Source organism: Lutra lutra, chromosome 2 (genome assembly GCF_902655055.1).
Source record: "Lutra lutra chromosome 2, mLutLut1.2, whole genome shotgun sequence".
Taxonomy (NCBI): Eukaryota; Metazoa; Chordata; class Mammalia; order Carnivora; family Mustelidae; genus Lutra; species Lutra lutra.
Genome location: NC_062279.1, coordinates 69,877,957 through 69,901,178, shown reverse-complemented (window position 1 = coordinate 69,901,178; position 23,222 = coordinate 69,877,957). Strand labels below are relative to the sequence as shown.

The 23,222-nt window shown below is 34.4% G+C and overlaps 1 protein-coding gene across 5 annotated transcripts in view; it reads right to left on the bottom strand.

Moving 5' to 3' along the window:
• NEK1 (NIMA related kinase 1) overlaps nucleotides 1-23,222 on the bottom strand; it is a 213,697-nt gene that overhangs the window by 165,540 nt on the left and 24,935 nt on the right. For all 5 annotated transcript variants that reach the window (XM_047717704.1, XM_047717706.1, XM_047717707.1 and 2 more), the window contains exons 6-11: nucleotides 17,528-17,611; nucleotides 13,903-13,970; nucleotides 13,702-13,788; nucleotides 10,169-10,223; nucleotides 5,941-6,141; nucleotides 1,743-1,803 (exon numbers count right to left, since the gene is read on the bottom strand). In XM_047717704.1, coding sequence (XP_047573660.1) covers nucleotides 1,743-1,803; nucleotides 5,941-6,141; nucleotides 10,169-10,223; nucleotides 13,702-13,788; nucleotides 13,903-13,970; nucleotides 17,528-17,611 — 556 coding nt within the window. The remainder of the gene's footprint in view (nucleotides 1-1,742; nucleotides 1,804-5,940; nucleotides 6,142-10,168; nucleotides 10,224-13,701; nucleotides 13,789-13,902; nucleotides 13,971-17,527; nucleotides 17,612-23,222) is intronic.

Below are 23,222 nucleotides of genomic sequence, written 5' to 3'. Positions count from 1 at the left end.
TGGGGGAAGGGGGGTTGGGAGAGGGCGGGTGGGGTTATGGACATTGGGGAGGGTATGTGCTATGGTGAGTGCTGTGAAGTGTGTAAACCTGGCGATTCACAGACCTGTACCCCTGGGGATAAAAATATATTATATGTTTATAAAAAATAAAATTAAATTAGTGAGAAAAAAAACAGTTAAATTGAAGAAATTTAAAGGAAATCTATTATTTGTATCAAAGATATTACCTAGGAACTAGGAAAAGTGGAAAAAAAATATTTCCCTCTGAGAGTTCAACTGTAAGATCAAATTAAAATACATATATATAACATCACAACATTGTAACTTGGCTAAATGTATTAAAACGACCAAAGAAATACCGTGTATACCAGTACACATACTGGCACACATACTGAAGAAGAAGCTAAAGTCACAAAAGTTTTATAAAAATGAAGATTGACTGGGTGTGGTGCATAAACAATGAATCTTGGAACAATGAAAAAAAAAATAAAAAATAAATAAAAAATGAAAATGAAGATTCCCAGGTGAAAAAATATTAAATAGTTCCCATTCACTTCCAGAAAGAGGGAGATTTACTTATCTGCTTTGGGAGTGTTTCTCATGCTCAGTGATGGGCCATCAGTAGTTTAAAGCTTAATATGGGGAGTTGGAGCCCACAAAGTATCTACAGACCCATCAGTAATACAATTCCTATTTTAGTCTCATGTTATTAAACATTTCATTCATCCAACTCCTGTTAGAGCAAAATAACTTTCTAATTCCTGTGTAGGCTTATCTACATGGAAAGAATGTGCTGACATGGAATATTTCTGGTCTTTGTGACAATGAGGCTTTTAAGATTTGACTTCTCATGAGGCTTGACCGCCAGGAGAGACATGCTGATTCAGCTGTGTGTCAGTTTCTTGTGAGTTCTGCTTAAGAGTGAATTGATTTCTGAGAACTGACAGTCTCTGCACACTGATAGGATGAGTCTAAGGGTCTTTAGGAAGAGCTAAATATAGCTGGCCTTCCTAAGAACACCCTGCTGTACCACTTCCAGCTTACGTGGACTCATTGTTGTAATACGGTATTTATTTTTATTAATTTACTCAAACTCAAAATGGAGAACCTGGAAAGCATTGTTTGAAAAACAATATAATCCTCAAATCTTACATAACTTCCACTGATTTTAGAAATCCATTCTGAAATCATTCTATGAAGAAAAAATGTAATTTCCTTCTCACACAAATATTTGTATATACATACACATAGTATATAACCGTATCTACAATCCTACAAATATTCTACTGCTGCTGGCCACATTTAAAACATAATTATCCTTGGTAAGGTACCTGACTTGCCATTAATTCACTTTTTAAAAATTTTAGAAGATGAAGTAATTCTTACAGAAAAATATATAAAGAGAACACTTAACTAAGACATTTTAGAACATTCTATGACAATCTGCTCAGAATATCTGCTAAGCAACTGATAAGGATGGAAGACTTTAAGACAGATTTAATTCAAATAAGGCAGACAAGAAATTTTGGAAATTTTCTTATTAATTCATCACAAAGTGTTGTATACTGTCATATATCAAAAATAGCTTAAAGATGCATTTCCTCTGGATTAAATTTATCTACATTTACCCCAACTTACTATATCTCCATGTATCTCTAGTATAATTAGAAAGTATTACTAATTAGTATTAATATACTGACTATTGCAAACAGATGAAAGGACTCATATTAAATTTCATTTACCTGGTACAGGCTGCACTCCAAACTTGGAAAATGTTTTTAGACAAAATTCTTCTGCAATAAGCTGAGATTGAAAAAGAAACAAAAAAAAGTTAGAAAAGACATCAAATTTCCAAAATAAAAACTCTACCCATTATTCAGATTACATTTTTCCCTTTCCAGTCACATATATGGTATCAGATAAACTGTACTTATTCAACCTAAGTAATCCCAAATTCCTCATACTAATTCTCTTCCACTCTTACAGATTTATTTTATTACTTTCCTACATAACCCTTCTTCCCATATTAACCTAATGAACCACAAAGGCCCCCATAAACTGCCTTCCTGTTCTATGTCTCAGCAATTTAACATAATTACCTCCTATCTGGAATAGCCTCCATATTTTTTATACAGCCAAATCCCTCACTTACCTCAATAATAATCACTCAGATTTATTTCAACTTTACTCTGAATCTTCTCAGCCTCTCCAAATAGTTTTCACTTTAAACAATATGCAATTATAAACATACTACAGGATAAATATTTGAATATTTAGATAATTTAGATAATAAAAATTTAGATAATTTAGATAATCCAATAAGTGTCTCTTTTTACTATTAATAAAACACTCCAGGACCTATTCTCCAGCATTCATGAACAAATTTTGAAGAGCAAAAATCATTAGTATTTCCCACAAGTCATTTTTTTCCCTATTTACTAAATTTTCTTTTCCCCCTCTTTAAGTACAAAATATGACGCCAACAAAGATGTAACTCAATTTAAGCCTGCTTTTTTCTTACTGGCTGGAGAATGGGAAAACAAGTGAATGTTCTTTTTTTTTTAGAGAAATGAGGCCTGCTGAAGAGAATATTTACACAGTAGCAGTGGAAGAGATGCTCCAATAGTCAAAAAACCATGACTGAGATGGTCTTCTGTCTCATTAAGGATCCCCTAATAGCAGTTTTCAAGTCTCATACTGGCAGAATCAGCATCACCAGGGACATATTATATGTGGAAATTCTCAGGCTCCCACCTCAGAAACACTAAAATAGAAATGGTAGTGATGGGACCCAGCAATGTCCTCCAAGTGATTTTTTTAAAGTATGGTAAAGCTTAAAAACCAATGCACCAAAAGATAAATTAAGTGAAGACCTGGTTCACAGATAGTTCAGAGCAACTGTGTAAATGTATTTTCTCTTCTGAACATTTGCTTTTTTTCCCTTTCTTTTGCATGGAAGACAATGGGTGGTTTATGCACTCCCAACTGCCCCAGACTGGATACTTTCTTTCACTGCTTGAAGGTGAGTCTTTTTGGTGTGAATACAAATATGAACTAAGAGGTGGGGCATGAAGAATCCAAGATTTTGCAATCTCTATGCCATGTTGTCCAATATAGTTGTCACCCATAAGTAGCTATTTGAATTAAAATTTTAAATAAATATAATTTAAAATTCAGCCACTTGGTCATATTAGGCACAATTCAACAACCACATGTGGCTAGTGGCTACAATGCTGGACAATGCAGGTATAAAACACATCATTACTGACGCACTACTGAAAGTACTATTGGACAACACCTATATTGCTAAGGAATCAGAGCTTAACCATGATTTGTCAAGCTTCCTCCTGCATGTGCAAGATTGAGAATTAAGCCGTATTAAACCTTGGGTGACAGCAGTTAGAGAAGTAATTTTTTAAAAACTCTACAGAATATTATAGTAGTTCATATACAGTTAAGCTTACAAACTGTGTCAAAGTTAAAGCCTTAAAAAATGTATTACAAACTTTCTCACAAGAATACTGAGTAAGTGATATATAGCAGAAAATAAATTTAGGAATCAAACAAGAGATTTTCACAAAAATGATATCTAAGTGATGTCTAAATATTAACAAGGAGCTATTCATATACTAAACACATACTATCAAATATTCCACTTAATAATCATAATCTGTCCTTTTTTCTTTCCATATTATAAATTTTGATAAATCAGGCTTGCACATTTTCCTTCATTGCTAGCTAGCTGAACTCCAGTGCTTCAGCCTTGAGACTGTTATGTCCAAACCACTGGTTTTGGGACTGGGGGAACCTCAGCAAGATTCAATGAAGTTATTCTTTCTTTGCCAATAGATGCCAAAAAAACAAGAGTATATTGCCTCATAAATGTTCTTGAAATTGTTACTTATAACAAAGGAGTTTTATAAGACACCTACATTTCAGAGATTCTTGCTATATCCTATAAAAGTAACCTTCAATCTATACATTTTAATTGGCTTTTCGGTGACTAATGTGTTCTCCTGGTAGTAATAATTAAATCCACACTTCTGTTTTCTGAAAATTATTTGTTCACAGATGTTCTGTTAACCCAGAGAATATATGACACTTCCCTCTTATCCCATGAGCATATAAAAGTAAAAAAACTGATTTTGCTAGATACATGATTTACAGAAGAGTTTAATTAAGAAAGGCCACACAGAACATGTAATATAAAATAATTCCAGTTTCAGGGGATCATATTTATATCAATACCTTACAAACTGATTTGATATAAATTTTTAATAAATCCTGTCAAAGTAAAATTCAGCTCAACTCCACAAATATTTATTATGCATCTACATGTGAGTAATAGAGGAAAAATCATGAGTCAACAATCTGTTATAATACAAATGCCCACAAAACAAGTTTTCAATAATTATCAAATAGAATATAATTATAATCACATAAATTAAGATACTAATATGTTTATATTTGTATAATAAAATGACACATTGATAATATTTTGTATTGAATATATTGAGCACTTATTACATGCTCGACATTAAGAACACTATGTACATTATCACTTTTTTTTAATTCTCACAACCAGTTCATGATGTAGATATATTTATAATCTCATTGTTTATAGGTCATTGAGGCAAAGAAACATTTAATAATTTTACAATTAGAGATGGTTACCAGAGGGGAGGTGGGTGGAGGATGGGTGAAATGGGTGAAGGGGATTAAGAGTTCACTTATCTTGATGAGCACTACTGTGCAGAATCACTGAATCACTATATTGTACATGTACAACTAATATAACCCTGTATATGTTAACTATACTGGATTAAAAAAAATTTTTAATAATAATTTTACAGTTAGAAACCTAAGAAGACAAAGTAGAGAGGTGACTGCCAGAAGCTGTGATAGAAAGGAATGGGGAGTTACTGATTAATGGAATTGAGTTTGTTTTATAAGATGAGGAGTTGTGAAGATGAATGGTGGTATTAACTGCACAGCATTGAAAATCTACTTAATACCACTGAATTGGACACTCAAAAATGGTTAGGAGGATGCAATTTAGTTGTGCACATTTTACCACAAAAAAAGAAAAACTGGAAAACAAAACAACAGAAACCCAAGACAAAGGAATGATTCTGTGATATTGTAATTTATATTAAGAAATACATATCTTGTGTCTAGTTCCTGGCATACAGCTCCTAAAACCCTTAAAGAGAATAAAGGTGTCTTTTGTTATTCCTCACAAGCCACTTTCAACCACACCTGAATTTAGGTTAATGAGGTGACACCTGGAAAGCCCCTAAGGATGGAAGCTGATTGCCAGGAAAATCTACCATGTGATTAGAGGATGAAACTTTTAGTCTCACTCCCCTCCCCAAGAGGAAAGGGACTGAGGTTGATTTAAACACTAAAGGCCAATGATTTAATCAATCATGGCTACATAATAAAGCCTCCATAAAAAGTTGAAGGAAAGGATCTGTACAGCTTCTGTGTTGGTAAACATGCCAGCAGGGTGACACATTCTAATTTCACTGCAACAGAAGCTCCAGACTCAGCACCCTTGCCCTTCGTATCCCTTCAGCTGGCTGTGGGATCTGATGATCTGTATCACCAGGAAGTCCCAGAACTGAACTAAACTGGACACCCAGCTGTGTTGCAGAAGTGCTTGATGTGGGAAAACTACCACACATTTGGTGATTGGAAGGGTGAGAAGTTCAGTATTAAGTTAAGAGGAAACACAGGAAGAATGTTTTCCCTCCTACAGATTCACAACTAGAAAACAAATCCAAAGAGGAAGAATATGAGAGCAGAAAGAAAGGTGAGTCCAATGTCATCTGAAAAAGGCATTTCATTCTCCCAGAACTGTGATGTGCTCTCCTCAAAACATAGGTCATGTCCTAATTAAGCACCAAAACCTTACTACTTTAAAGTAAAAAAACATACCTGAGGTGAGAGAAACTTTTCAATGCGTTTGGCTATAAAACCTTTCTCCAATATGGAGTTGACTGATGGTCTATCCCTAGGATTTCTTTTAAATAGCTGAGAGAGTAAATTGCGGAGATCATAAGAATAATGTAAAGATACGGGTGGAAAAGATCCAGATATTATCTTCAGTACCAGGTTTTTCATATTGCCAGCTTCAAACTAAAATCCAGAAAATAAATTAACATATATGAAACATACATAAATTGAAAATAGGAATAAACACTGAGAAAGTTATTTTCCTATAGAACAGAAATATAATCCTCTTACAAATATTCTAATCACCATCTGTTCTTTTTTTTAGCATATGTTCTTTAGAACAAAGTTCACTTGGTTATTTATAAACACATTTAAGAGAATATTCGTCCTCATAAAAAGTTTAATATTAATTTTTGCTTACTCAAAATACTAAAAGATGGAATAAAAGTATTAAAGATTTTATAAAAACAATAATAAAGACAAAAACAAACCTGTAGTCTTCATTCAAGACCTGCCTACCTATGGCCCTGTTGCAGTAAGTGGAACGAGAAATTAACTACAAAACAGTACTGGGAAAAAACATAATAAATGAAAGTACTGGGGCGCCTAGGTAATTCAGTCAGTAAAGGGTCCGACTCTTGATTTCAGCTCAGGTCATGATCTCATGGGCCGTGAGATCGAGTCCTGCATCCTACTCAGGGATTCTGCTTGAGATTCTCTCCCTCTGCCCCTTGCCCAACTCCTGTGCATATGCCCTTTCTCTCTCTCAAATAAATAAATCTTTAAAAATAATACTAATTACTTTCCTTTAAACACTGATTATTATTATTGTTAAGTGTGTGATGCTCCAAAAGCCATATAGTAAGAAACATGGCAAATATTCCAAAGGGGAATATAAGCCATATCAGAATAGTATATATTTAAGGAGTAAACACAATATAAACTCTAACTGAAGTTAAAAAACCATCAGCAGGGCGCCTGGGTGGCTCAGTGGGTTAAGCCGCTGCCTTCAGCTCAGGTCATGATCTCAGGGTCCTGGGATAGAGCCCCGCATCGGGCTCTCTGCTCAGCAGGGAGCCTGCTTCCCTCTCTCTCTCTCTCTCTCTGCCTGCCTCTCCATCTACTTGTGATCTCTCTCTGTCAAATAAATAAATAAAATCTTAAAAAAAAAAAAAAACCAACAGCAGTGGGGCAATTTAAAATCTAAAGATTTAATTTTGAAAGTAAATAAAATTAAGCTTTTGACATCTCTGCTAAAATAGAACAGAACAGTTGTGCACTGTTACTGTGTTCTTAACATACACATCAACAAAACAAAACATGCTATAAATTAGGTATTGGTGATTATACCAAGTATAAAAGAGTTCTGCTAAATCTTGAGTTCTCTCATACATTTAAAATATGATATTCAGTATACTAAAATTTGAGCACAAGGCCCAGTAGTCTAGAAATAGCTATGTACCTAAGAAGGAATTCTAAATCCAAGGTAGATTATTCCTTCACTACAGTGAATTTTCAGTCCCTCAACTGACAAACTTTTCATAAAGGTTAGTAAATTACTTAATTTCATGTGTCTACTTAAGAGTATGTAATTCCAAAATACAGAAGCAATGGTGACAGAATATAGATGAAAAAATTAAAGAAAATACACTGATTTATACCTAAAATGGCTGTGTGTCGAGAAACTGACCAATTCCTTCAAATATAGATCCGATAAACTACCATTCCATATCACTTTGGCAGTCTATGCTTTTATAAGGCAATACAGTCTTGGGGCACCTGGGTGGCTCAGTGGGTTAAGCCTCTGCCTTCGGCTCAGGTCATGATCCCTGGGATCGAGCCCCACATCGGGCTCTCTGCTCAGCAGGGAGCCTGCTTCTCCCTCTCTCTCTGCCTACCTCTCTGCCTACTTGTGATCTGTCAAATAAATAAATAAAAATCTTTATAAAAAAAAATAGGCAATACAGTCTTAAAATTAAGAGTATGCGGGGCGCCTGGGTGGCTCAGTGGGTTAAGCCGCTGCCTTCGGCTCAGGTCATGATCTCAGGGTCCTGGGATCGAGTCCCGCATCGGGCTCTCTGCTCGGCAGGAAGCCTGCTTCCCTCTCTCTCTCTCTGCCTGCCTCTCTGTCTGCTTGTGATCTCTCTCTGTCAAATCAATAAGTAAAATCTTTAAAAAAAAAATAAAAAAAAAAAAGAGTATGCAACCATGAAAAACATAACAAAGAAAAAATATCCCCCAAATAATATGAAGCAATAAAAACAGGCTCTAAAACTGTTTATACAATATAATTAAACTGCAGAAAGAAAAAAAAAAACTTCTTTTACAAATTAATCTAGAAGAAAGCCTGGAAGGAAACAAAGTATTACAAGTACTCATTACCAGCTGGAAGAATTGCTTTTGATATTCATTCAGTTCTTTACATTTTTATTTATTTTCTTAAGTTTTCGGTAATGAAAATACATTATTGCTTAATGGAGGAAACATTTTTTTTTCTGAGAGCGAGCATGCCCATTTAGGGTGGAGGGGAGGAATAGAGGGAGGAGCAGAGGGAAAGCAAAAGAGAGAATCTCAACCAGGCTCCATGCCCAGAAAGAAGCCCAACACTGGGCTCTATCTCACTACCCTGAGATCATGACCTGAGCAGAAATTAGGAGTCAGGGATGCTTAACTGACTGGGCCACCCAAGCCCCCCAGGGAAGCATTTTTAAAAAGCAAAATTTTGCAATGGAAAGTGATTAAAATTCAACCTATTTAAGAAAAAAACTCCCCCTTTGGGACATATTATGCCCATCTCAACAAAGTCTCAAAAATTAAAAAACAATTTTTTAAAGATTTATTTATTTGAGAAAGAGAGAGACAGAGAATGAGAATGAGTGTGTGTGTGTGTGTGTGTGTGTGTGTGTGTGTGTGTGCACAAGCAGGGGAAGGGGCAGAAGAGAGGCGAAGCAGACTCCCTGCTGAACATGGAGCCCAATGCCTAGCTCACTCTCACCCCAGTCACAACCCTGAGATCATTACCTGAGCTGAAATAAAGAGTTAGACACTTAACCAACTAAGCCACCCAGGTGCCACCAAAATAAATTTTAATTAAAGGGCATCTGAATTGATAAAATCCTTTGATGAGCAGGTCAAAAAATGTTCTTTAATTTTAATTCCAAACTCAAATACAATTCAATTCAAATACTTCAGGTGTTTTAAAAGAAATTGCTAAGATGAAACAAAAATCATTAAGCTAAAATACCATATTCACATATAAATAGAACACTAAAAAGATAGCAAGTTTTTTTTTTTTTAAGATTTTTATTTATTTATTTGACAGACAGATCACAAGTAGGCAGAGAGGCAAGCACAGATAGGGGGAAGCAGGCTCCCCTCCTAGCAGAAAGTTCGATGATGGGCCGGATCCCAGGACCCTGGGGATCATGATCTGAGCCAAAGGCAGAGGCTTTAACCCACTGAGCCACCCAGGCTCCCCAGAAAGTTTATTTTTGTCATTAGAAATAATTTCCTGGTGGAGGGGTGTGTGAATGTCTCAGTTGGTTAAGCATCTGACTCTTGGTCATGATCTCAGGGTTGTGGGATCACACCCTAGTCCAGCTCCCCAATCAGCAGGGAATCTGCTGGAGATTCTCTTTCACTCTCTCTCATTCCAAAATAAATAACTAAATCTTTAAAAAAAAAAAAAAAAAAAAGAATTTCCTGGAAAAAAGTATGGCATATGTATTGTAATAACAAATATATAACATATGTATATAATATATGCATATATATTAAGGGAAAATCTATTTAAATTCATACTTGAGAAAAGATGAGAAATTTAAAAACTAACAGAGAACTTCTAGTAAAAGAGAGTGACCTGAAAGGTGGCATATGATTAAAAATACACACACACACACACACCACACAGATATATTTATTTATTTATTTATTTATTTATTTATTTATTTTAAAGATTTTATTTATTTGACAGAGAGAGATCACAAGCAGGCAGAGAGGCAGGCAGAGAGAGAGGAGGAAGCAGGCTCCCTGCTGAGCAGAGAGCCCGATGCGGGGCTCGATCCCAGGACCCTGAGATCATGACCTGAGCCGAAGGCAGCGGCTTAACCCACTGAGCCACCCAGGCGCCCCATATTTATTTATTTATACATATATATTTACAGGTACTTTAGAATATAATTTTTTAAATATTTCAGAAACCTCTACTTACCGCATGTTTAAGTGTACACATCTCATACAGGACACACCCCAGAGCCCAAATGTCACTAGAAAAGGGAAAAATGAGAAATTTTCTTTAAGTATCAGAATTTAATATTTTTTCATTTAAAGGAAATAAAAGCACCATGAAAATGCTCTCCAAAAATATCTGTTCCATAAAACATATCCTTTAAAACTCAAAATTTCAACCATAACATTTTAAATAAGAGTAGATATCCCAGATTAGAAAAACATCAGTTGCCTAAGCAATTACTTTATTAATTCCCTCACTTTATTTTTTAACATTTTAAAATTTAAATTCCATTAATTAACATGTAACCTAGTATTGGTTTCAGAGATAGAGTTCAGTGATTCATTAGTTGTATATAACACCCACTGCTCATTATATCACATATCCTCTATCACCCAATTACCCCATCCCTCTACTTTACTCCCCCCAGCAACCCTCAGTTTGTTTCCTACGATTTAGAGTCTCTTACGGTTTGTCTACCTCTCTGATTTCATCTTGTTATATTCTTTCCTCTCTTCCCCTATGATCCTCTGTTTTGTTTCTCAAATTCTACATATCAATAAGATCATATGATAATTATCATTCTCTGACTTATTTTGCATAGCATAATACCCTCTAGTTCCATCCACATTGTTGCAAATGGCAAGATTTCAATTTTTTGATGGCTGAGTAGTATTCCACTGTGTATATATATCACATCTTCTTTATCTATTCATAGGTCAATGGACATCTGGGCTCTTTCCATAGTTTGGCTATTGTGGACATTGCCCAAGCAATTAAAGTTTTATTAAAGAAATGTAATATTTAAAAGAACAAAGTCAGTAAATTCCATGAATGCGGAATTTTTTTTTAAAGATTTTTATTTTGTTAGTTAGTTATTTTTTAAAAGATTTTATTTATTTATTTGACAGACAGAGGTCACAAGTAGGCAGAGAGGCAGGCAGAGAGAGAGGAAGGGAAGCGATGCAGAGCCCAATCCCAAGACCCTGGGATCATCACCTGAGCCAAAGGCAAAGGCTTTAACCCACTGAGCCACCCAGGCACACCAAAGATTTTTATTTATTGACAGACAGAGATCACAAGTAGGCAGAGTGGCAGACAGAGAGAGAGGGGGAAGCAGGCTCCCCACTAAGCGGAAAGCCCAATGCGGGGATCAATCCCAGGACCCTGAGATCATGACCTGAGCTGAAGGCAGAAACTTAACCCACTGAGCCACCCAGGCACCCCTGAAATTTTTTATTTTATTAAGTTTTTAAAATTTATTTTAATTAAATTACTTACAAAATACCATGATTTTAAAAATTATTTTAAAAGCAAAATACTGTTTTAATGATGAAAAAGAACATATTAATTTACAAAAATTAAATCTGAAATAAATCTATGACAGCCTACTAAAATATTATATAAGATAAATATATTAATTATTTAATATTATTTTAAGGACATATACTACGTTCTTTGTAGTTTCTTCCTTTCTTTTATCTTAAAAGTATTTTTATAATTTAAAAAATTCTATTTCCATTTTTAAAAAGAAAAAATAAAAGACTTAGAGTTCAGAGCTACAGTGGTCCTTAGTAGTCAACAAAAACCACTGCTCCTCAAAGTTAAACTTAACAGAAAAGAATAAAATCCAATATTGAAATCCAAGGTTATCTTGAACCAAACTCATGAAAAGCTACAAATATAAACCTTTAACTCCAAAAATCTACTTAATTTCAAGATTCAACTTATAAAAAAATTTAAATGTAATTAAACTTATTATTATTTGTTAGTAATGTAGTACTTGTACATGTTAATATATGACCTATGTATAAACAAACTCATTAAACTAATGATCCTATTAATAAAATACTTCAAAACATATTTAGAAAAAATATGAATTTTTGAAGTATACTGATGATGCTTATCCATGACATTTTTAAACCATTTTCCCCACAAAATTAATTTTACATGAAATTCTCCAAAGGATAATTAAATCCATTCCTTATTTATTTTTTTAAAGAATTTTATGTATTTATTTGACAGGAGAAAGCAATCACAAGTAGGCAGAGCAGCAGGCAGAGAGAAAGGGAAAAGCAGGCTCTCTGCTGAGCAAAGAGCACAATATGGGGCTTGATCCCAGGACCCTGATATCATGACCTGAGCGGAAGGCAGAGGCTTAACCCACTGACCCACCCAGGCACCCCCATTCCTAATTTAAATACTGATTTTTTTCACAGTTGACTTATCCATAAGACACAGCAATAGCATTAAAATGAAAAATTAATTTGGTTTAAAGAAAATCCTACTATCCTTAAGAATATCCACTAAAAATACATTCCATGAACTAGACTGATCATTGTAATTTAAAATCATTTAAAAAATACATTGCTGGGGGGGTGCTTGGGTGGCTCAGCAGGTGCGTCAACTATTGGTTTCAGCTTAGGTCATGATCTCTGCATCCTGGGATGGAGTCCTGAGATGGAGTTGGGACTCCATGCTCGGCAGGGAGTCTGTTTGGGATTCTCTCTGTCCCTCTTCCTTTGCTGTTCCCCTTGCTCATACTCTCTCACTCTGTATCTCAAATAAATAAATAAATCTTAAAAAAAAAAAAAAAAAGCACATTGCTAGGATGATGTTCTTTCTCTCCCTCGACTGCTCAGGTTTTAAATACAGCTTCCTTCCCACTCTCAAAAAAAGGAGCTATCACTTTCTTCCTTTTAGGTTCTGTGGGTGCTTTCAAATTTAAGACCAATGTTTCTTGGTTAGGATATTTCAATTAGAAAGAGAGAAAATAAAGGGTAAATGGAGTTCAGTGGCAGAATTCTTCATCTCACACACATATAACACAATCAGTTAGCCAACTAATGGTTAGGGATTTGGGCTTGGGAGCCAGATGCCTGAAGCTTTCAAGTTGCTTTACCTCTCTCTCTGTATTTGGCTTCCTTGCACGGCAAAGGAAGATTAATGAATAACTACAATTCACAAGGTTATTGTGAAGATTAAAGGAGTGAATACATAGAAAGCATTCGAAACAAGGCCTAGCATTTAGTAAGTGTTCAATAACTATTATAACCTATTAGGAAATGACTATTACAAAGACCAAAAAATTATTTCTATTTCCAATTACAACTTATAATAATAAAGTTATTATTTTGGAGTGCCTGGCTGGCTCAGTCAGAAGATGATGCAACTCTTGATCTTGATCTTGGGGTCATGAATTCAAGTCCAACATGGGGTACAGAGGTTACTTAAATAAATAAATTAAATAAAAAATAAAGTGACACTTTCTACATGTCCTTTAACAAGACATGAAATAGCTTCTTTGCAATCCCCCTCACTGTATAGTAAAAAAGAATAGATGTTAAAAAAAAGAAAAAAGAATAGATGTATATATATACATATATATCTATCTATAACTACATATATATTTATATGTGTATTAATGATTTTAGAATACTATTCTGAAGGTTAGTAAATAAAACGTAACAGAAAGATTTAAAGGGAATATATGTGACGAACATCATTTTAAATACCTCTTATTGTTGTAAGGTTTGTTTTCACAGATTTCAGGTGACAAGTAGTAGGGGGTCCCTATACAAGTTCGAGCCAGCTCCACAGTACTAGAACAAAAAGAGAATTATTAGAAAAACTTAAGATACTAAAGGATATTAAAAATTATCACATATATATCACTATGGACATTTAGTCAAAACAAAGTTTAAAATCAATGTTACCTATTAAGTACTCGAGCAATTCCAAAATCTCCGAGTTGTATTGTCCCATCTTTGGTTAAAAATATATTCTGTGAAAAAGATGTAAAAAAAAAAAAATCAGAAATACTGTTACATCCAGTTCTGAGCTGACAACTCTTTTCATATAAATGAATCTAGTTAGGGGTGCCTGGGTGGCTTAGTCATTAAGCTTTTGCCTTCAGCTCAAATCATGGTCCCAGGGTCCTGAGATTGAGCCCCACATCAGGCTCCCTGCTGAGCAGGGAGCCTGCTTGTCCCTCACCCACTCCCCCTACTTAAGTTCCCTCTCTCTCTCTCTCTCTCTCTCTGTCAAATAAATAAATAAAAATCTTTAAAAAAATGAATCTAGTTTAAAAAAATGCAAGAATAACTGGATATCCACATATAAAAGAATATAGTTCCCTATCTAATAACAGACAAAAACTAATTCAAAATGGATTCTTAAATATAAGAACTAAAACTACAAAACTCCTAGAGAAATACATATGAATATATTTTCATGTCATTGGGCTGGGCAATGGTTTCTTAAATGTGACACCAAAAGTACAAGCAAAAAAAGAAAATATAAAGTGGACTTCTCAAAAATAAAAACTTCTGTTCAAAGAAGACCATCAAAAGTGAACAGACATGCGATAACTAGGTAATGGACATTAAGGAGTGCATGTGATATAATGAGCACTGGTATTAAATAAGACTGATGAATCACTGACCTCAACCTCTGAAACTAGTAACACATTACATGTTAAATTAACTGAATTAAAATAAAAATTTAAAAATGATTAATTTTTTTTTAAGTGAATAGACAACCCACAGAACTGGAAAAAATACTTGCAAATTATGTATCTGACTAGGAATTTGTATCCAGAAAAAAAGAACTCTTATAATTCATTAGCAACAAAAGACACACTATTTAAAATACACAAAGTCACATATTATATGATTCCATTTACATAAAATGTCCAGAATAGGCAAATCCATTAAGAAAGAAACTAGATTAGTTGTTTCCAGAGTCTAGGTAGAGAGGGAATGGAGAGTGATTGCTAACAGTACAGGATTTCTTTCTGGAATGATTAAAAAAAAATGTTGTAGAATTAGAGAGTGGTGACGGTTTCACAACTCTGTGAATATATGAAAAATCAATGAACTGTAAATTTTCAGTGGGTGAATGTCATCATATCTGACATATATCTCAACATATCTTTAAAAAAATAAACTCAGACCTTCCACTCCATTACAAAAAAAAAAAAAAGCTGCCTAAAAATTCTAATTACCCTAAACGTAACAAATTAACCTTAAAATTTTCCAAAATTGGAAAATTTTTCCAATAAAATTTGCAATAAAAAACTAGCCAGTTAATTTGCATGCATAAATATGTAACTCCAGTGTTCTACCAAACAGTAAAGGCAAGAGTTTGTGGAACATTAATTAAACTCCGTATCATTCAGGAGACTTAAATTGACACATGTTCACAGTCCAAGATGACACAAAATGGGGATGAGAGGGATAGAGTAAAGTGGAATGAAATGGAATTAGGTAGCAGAGAGGTGGGGGACTGGAAGGATGGGGTATAAAGCTCCCATCACAGTTTCTCCTCTTCTTACTACTCACCCTGAGGCTATCAGGCTATATAAGAAGCTGCAGGAGTAAGAAGGTAAGACAGATACATAGCCTTGACACCAGGAAACAAATCCCCTCTGTGCTACAGGGTCTAGGAGTAAGTAAGCCCTAATGGGGCATCCACGAAAGAAACCTCTATGCAAAGATGAGTGAGCCGTGGGGACAAAACATTTCTCACAGAGTGGCCAAAAAATAAAAGTCCAATATGCGTGAAGAAACCTAATGCAAAAAAAAAAAAGCTAATAAAATAATCAGAACAGGGGCGCCTGGGTGGCTCAGTGGGTTAAGCCGCTGCCTTCGGCTCAGGTCATGATCTCAGGGTCCTGGGATCGAGCCCCGCATCGGGCTCCCTGCTCGGCAGGGAGCCTGCTTCCTCCTCTCTCTCTGCCTGCCTCTCTGCCTGCTTGTGATCTCTCTCTGTCAAATAAATAAATAAAATCTTTAAAAAAAAAAATAAAATAAAAAAATAAAATAAAATAAAATAATCAGAACAAGAATTCACTCTAGACAGAATTGATTTTGTGAAACAATCCAACCAGAACTTTAAAGTAAATGTTTAGGAAATTGCAGATAGAGAGGCACCTGGCTAGCTCCGTCAATAGACCATGGGATTCTTGGTCTCATAGTGGCTGTAGAGCCCCACATTGGGTGTAGAGATTACTTAAAAATAAAATCTTAAAAAACATTTTTTTAAAAAGAAAATTGCATGGGGGTGGGAGGTTGGGGGCACCAGGTGGTGGGTATTGTAGAGGGCACGGATTGCATGGAGCACTGGGTGTGGTGCAAAAATAATGAATACTGTTATGCTGAAAAAAATAAAAAAATTAAAAAAAAAAAAAAAAAGAAAATTGCAAAGAGATAAAGGAAGTCCACTTAAGAAGAACAAGACATTATGAAACAAAAACCAATCACAGTGGGGCACTTGGATGGCTCAGTTGTTCAGTCAGATACTGTTTAGCGTCTGACTCTTGGTTTTGGCTCAGGTCATGATCTCTCAGTCATGAGATGGAGCCCGGAGTCAGCTCTGTGCTAAGTGTGCAGTCTGCTTCAGATTCTCTCTCCCTCTCCCTCCCATTCTCTCTCAAATAAATAAAATCTTAAAAAAAAAAAAAAAGCCATTAGAGTTAAGAACAGATGTATATGAAAAACCATTTAAAAATCCTGGAGAGAAAAAACAGTCATTATTTTTTTTTTTTTAAATAAGTAGATAAGTATCAGTTTACACAAAATTTAAAAAGCATTTAGTTAACTGGAAAGTAAGTTGAAAAATTCACCTAGGATGCAACTCAGAGAGAGATAAAACGTGAAAGAACAAATAAGGTACTTGGAAGGGTTAGATTAAGAAGCTCCAACTTGGGTTGCTCAGTCAGTTAAGCGCTTGCCTTTGGCTCAGGTCATGATCTCAGGGGCCTGCGATCAAGACCCACATCAGGCTCCCTGCTCAGCAGGGAGTCTGCTTCTCCCTCTCCCTCTGCCATCTCCCCCACTCCCCTGCCCTGCTAGCTTTCTCTCAAATAAATAAAATCTTTAAAAAAAAAAAAAAGAAAGAAAGAAAGAAATCATTGGCTTTAAATTCCTAAATAGCAACACTAGAAGCCAAAAAAACAAATGAATGATATCTTCAAAATTCTGTAGGAAACCAAATTTCCAACCTAGAAGTTTATATTCAAATTATCATTAAAGCTAGAGAGGTGAATAAGGTCATCTTCAGACATACAATATGTCCAGATATAGACCTTCCACATATCTATTTTCTGTGTTTTTTTTTCCATCATTATGAGAATAAATCCACAAAGAGGAGGATATAGGAAAAAGGCAGGAGATCTAACACATAATGCATATAAAGAGGATTTCTAGAATTATAATGAAGGGGGAAGAGATAACAGATAATCTGATGCAGAATGATTTGGGTTCAAAAATTTTAGCCACAAACAATGCTGGCTCAATGTTCATATCCATGTAGAAGTTAATAGTGACAGAATAAACATACCTGGGACTTTATGTCTCGATGAAGAATTTTTCGATCATGTACATGTTTCAAGGCCAAACATATCTGTACAAACCAGTCCAAAATCTAGGGGGGGAAATCAAATTTGTCATTTCTTCTAAAATTTATATTCCATAGTAGTCTTTCCTTAACAATGAAAGCACTCATAGAATATTTGAGGTTGAGCGGAACTAAGTCCTTAAAAAACAAATTTAGGCTATAATTTTTAAATTTCACCATAATTAATGTTTTTAACATTAAGGAGATAATTAAGCCAACTGACACATTATGTGTAGGGTATGACTAACTTTCAAACATAAGAGACTGCTACTGAGCACCTCTTAGAAATCAGAAAACAGAAATTTCCAGAGAAGACTGAAAAATAGAAATACTTTATATTTTATGATACTGTGATGGTGAGTCACTTTATTTTTAAATACATCTTTTTTCTACATAAATAAAAGTCATAAAAGGAAAAGGAAAAAAAATCAGGCTCAAAATTTGGAAGTCATCACTGATTATTCATCTCTTTCCACACTCACCATATATATAAACACACTCTGAAACTGGCTACTTGAAAGTAAAAGAATTTAATTTCTACCCCATTCCTAAGACCAAAAGAATTCTAAGTAAATGGCATTTTTAAACAGGAAAAAATTAGACTATAAAACAATCAAAGAAAACACAGGTTAATTTCCTATAATCTTTGAAGGACTTTCAAAACAGGACACAAAACCTCTAAATCACAAGAAAAAAGACTGACAATGTTGAATGTATAAAATTTAAAACATTTGCATGGCAAAATACATAATCAAGTATAATTAATTATTTAAGAAAATAATTAAAATAACTAAAACAATAACTAAAATAGTAACTTGAGAAAAATAAAATAATACACAAGATTGGTCAGAATGTGAGGAAGTAAGTCTTTGCATACCTTGTTTGTGAGAAAGTTAATCACAGTCATTTAGCAAAGTATGTAAAAATTTTAAATTCATATACCATTTGAAAGAGCAACTGGAATTTCAAATTTGTCTTACAGATACAGCATCACAAATACAAAAAGGATGTGTTAAAGGATAATTCATCCCAGGAATGTTCATCAGAGCAAAACATGTATAAACATATGAAGAGGCCTAGTTAAATACACTGTGACATCACTGTACCAGAAATACCATGCAGCCACAGAAAATAATTAAGTACTTCCATGTATACTGTTAAGTGAAAAAAAGAAAGTTCTAGAATGGTATGCATAGCATACTCCTAGCATTTTTAAAAGAAATACTTGTGTATTTTACATACCTAAGCTCCATATAATTGTATATGAAGTATGGTGTTTCTAAGAATGAAAGAAGAAATAAAGGAAGCACAAAAGAATAGCTACCAGTTAACAGTGTTTACAACTCAGAGAAGAGGATTTTCATTAGATAAAATGAAAGTAACAAACTAATTTTTACTCTTTGCAGTATTTTTTAAAAAGAATAATCCATTTTAAAAAAATAACTTTTAATTAATTTTCTTTAAAAACAAACTAATCACCTAGTGCAAATACATATTTACTGAGGGCTACGCAATTTTTAAGTTTCTTTCTGTATTCACATCAGGCACTATAAGCAGAGAACTGAAATACTGGTCTGACTTTGAGTTCACATGGTGGTTGAAATATATTTATAAATAAATATATCTATAATAAAATGCTCAAGTTTTATAACAGTGATACATACATTAAGAGGGCAATTAGTTCAATGAGGCTTAGGAAAAAGTACCAAAAGATAAAAGAAATAAGCTCAGTGGAGTCTTATTTTTATATGGTCTACCTGTACAACTAAAACACATTTTAGAAACCATGCATGTCTCTTTTACAGATAGGGTTTTTCACTACCATATTTCCCATAACTATTTTCCTTTATAATTTGACAAAAATGTATTCAGCACCAATGATATGCCAATAGCTGTAGGAACTGGCAAAAAGGTAATGAAAGAGCTCACAGACCAAATTTATTCTGTAAAGGGCCAGAAAGTAAATCTTTCAGGCTTTGCAGGCCATATTGTCTCTGTTTCAACTCAACTTTGCCACTGTAGGATAAAAGCAGCTATAGATCACTATATGCAAAAAACGTAACCGTGGTTTTAATAAAACTTTGCTTACAAATACAGACAGTGGTATGAGGTTGGCCCTTGTTTGTTGGCCCCTATCAAAGACTACTGAGGGAGGGACGTAAACCCAAAGTAGTAATAAAGAAGCACAAAGAAAGACAGCCAATTCAGCCTAGAGGTGATAAAATAAAACTGGACAAAGAGATGATATGATTCCACAGCTAAATTTTGATGGGGAGGTATACACAAAGCTGAGAAGGACACAAATAAGTATAAAGGCAACATTTCCATTACCTCTGTCTATCCAGTCAAGACTCTTTTTAGGGTTTGATTACTTACAGTTGAGGTTGGATAAGAGGAAAGGCCCTCAAATTATAATGTGCTTCTAAGCTCCCCTTTTTACTTCCTTGTACGTATTAATTCATATTAACATTTGTAAAATACTGCTGGGATAATGGCACTTTTTGCTCAAAAGGCTTTTAAATTCTTGTTACAAAATGTAAGCCAGCCAATCAAACACTATATAATGACCATAAACTTGTCTGAATTACAATTTTATGTATATAGCATTATTTTTACTACTATAGATTGTGTTAGATCACTAAAACAATACTACATACCACCTTCTCTAATTCAAAACTCAAGTTTCTTTGTGCAATGAGATATTTAGAATTTTACTAAAGTATGCTAAGTTCTGACAAATTATTCACTAAAAAAAGTTTGAAAAACTTACAGTGCTAAATATATTAACAGAAAAGTAAAACGTGGCTATTAGAACAGTAAATTGATTTTAGAATAAGAACTTACTCTTTACCTTTCTGCATAATGTGCCCAGAAAGCAGATATTCCAAGCCCACCAGAATAATCTTCTCTGATTTGTGCTGACTTTAACATTTGATTTTTTTTTTTGAACAAAGGTTCCTCATCTCTGAGAAAGCTAAGGATCCTTATAATTGCACTGCCTTTATGTATCTTGTTTTCAATTTTTTTTTTAAAAGATTTTATTCATTTGACAGACAGATCACAAGTAGGCAGAGAAGCAGGCAGAGAGAGAGGAGGAAGCAGGCTCCCTGCTGAGCAGAGAGCCCGATGCGGGGCTCAATCCCAGGACCCTGAGATCATGACCTGAGCCAAAGGCAGAGGCTTTAACCCACTGAGCCACCCAGGCGCCCCTTGTTTTCAATTTTTAAAAATTTTTAAAAGATTTTATTTATTTATTTGACTGAGAGAGACACAGTGAGAGAGGGAACACAAGCAGGGGAAATGGAAGAGGGAGAAGCAGACTCCCTGCTGAACAGGGAGCCTGATGTGAGGCTCAATCCCAGGACCCTGGGATCATGACCTGAGTCAAAGGCAGATGCTTGATGACTGAGCCACCTAGGCACCCCAAATTTTTTAAATTGTAGTAAAACACACATAATACAAAATCCATCATCTTAACCATTTTCGAGTATATACTTCAGTGGTATTAGGTACATTCATACCATGGTACAACCATCAACACCCATCCAACTCCAAGAACTCTTTTCATCTTGCAAAGCTGAAACTCTATAACCATTAAATAATAACCTTAATAATAAATAATAACCCATTCCTTTCTTCCCCTAGTCCCCAGAAAACACTATTCTACCTTCTGGCTCTACGATTTTGGGTACTCGAAGTGCCTCATAAAGTGAAATCATATGGTACTCATTTTTTTGTATCTGGGTTATTTGACTTAGCATCAGGTTGATCTACGTTATAGTGTATTTCTGAATTTCTTTCCTTTTTAAGGCTGACTGATAAGGAGGTACTTCTGTCATTTTGTTATTGCTCTTTTATGTGCCTCATAACTATTCTGTCCCTCATTTACTACATTACTGTTTTCTTTTGTGCTTAGGTTTCTATAGTGAAACATTTAAATTCATCTCTCATTCCCTACATACATATTCTATATCTATTTTCTTTGTAGTCACCATTAGGGATTATATTTAACATCCTAAATTCACAATACTCTATAATCTGGATTTGTACGAGCTTAACTTCAGTAACATACAAAATCTCTACTCCTTAACATCTCTCTGTCCTACACCTTTCAGTTGCCAATGTAAGAGAATTACAACTTCATACAATTATATCTTTGTTCATGTGTCCAAAAACATAAACTGGTGATGTTTAAAAGTACATTACTTTCTTAAATTTTATAAAAAAAAACCTACCAAAATGTGGAATTATAAACCAATTACAGTAATACCAGGTTTTAGACTAGTAATTGTATTTTTAAAATGTGTTTGTCTTTAAATCTGTAGAAAACAAAAATGGGCATTAGAAATCATTATTACATTATCAGCTTTTGTAATTACCCATATATTTACCTTTACTGAGATCTTCATTTCTACATATGACCTCAAGTCCCTGTCTATTGTTCTTTTACTTCCATCTGCAAGACTCCCTATTAGCATTTTCTTCAGTGCAGGTCTAGTAGTCACAAATAACCTCAGCTTTTGTTTACCTGAGAATGCCCCTCATTTTTGAAAAGTGATATTGCCAAATACAGGATTCTTGATTCACAGTTTTTTCTTTTAGCACTTGAAAATATCAGCCCAGTGCTTTCTGGCCTCCAAAGGTTCTAGTGAGAAATCTCCTGAAAATTTTGGTGAGGCTCCTCTTACATGTGATGACTCATTTTATTATGCTGCTTTCAAGATTCTTTGTCTTTGACCTTCAACAGTTTGAATCTAATCTGTCTGGTGCAGATCTCATTCAGTTCATCCTATTTGGGAGTTTGCTGAGCTTCTTGGATGTTTACATTCATGTCTTTCATCAAATTCAGGGAGTTTTCAGCTATTAGTTCTTCAAATATTTGCTCTGTCCCTTTCTCTATGTTTTTTCTGGGACTCCTACAAAGCATAAGTTGGTCAGCTTGATGATGTCCCATAGGTCCCTTATGCTCTGTTCATGTTTCTTCAATCTTTTTTTTTTTTTTTGTCTGTTCCTCAGACCCAGTAATTTCCATTGTCCAAGATTCAAGTTTACTCTTTCTCCTTCCCATTCAAATCTGTTTCTAAATCACTCTAATAAATTTTTCATTTCAGTTATTATATTTTTCAGCTCCAGAATTTTTTTTGGTTTTTTTAAATCTTTATTGATATTTTCAATGTGTTTATACATTGTTTTCTTGATTTTCTCCATTTAGTACTTTAGTTCTTTGAGCAGCTGAAAGTTGCTTTAAAGTCTTTGTCTAGTAGATCTACCATCAGGTCTTTTTCAGACAGTTTCTGCTGATTTTTTTCCCTTTCAATGAGCCATACTTTCCTGTTTCTTCATATGCCTTGTGATTTTTGTTGAAAAGCAGACACCTGAATCTAATAATGTGGTGATGCTAGAAATCAGATTCTTCTTGATCCCCAGGGCTTCTTGTCTTATTTTTGCTAATTATTGTATGGTGTCTCTGCGCCAAGGTTCAGCTTGAGGCACAAACTTAAATTTTCAGGACTTTTCCAAGCCTTCATCTTTCTCCAGGTATACATGGTGACTTTCTAATTTCGCTTGTGTATGTGGCTGCTTTCAAATACCTTAGTTTTTAATGTCTTTCTCCACAAAAGGGAAAAAGAGAAAAGAA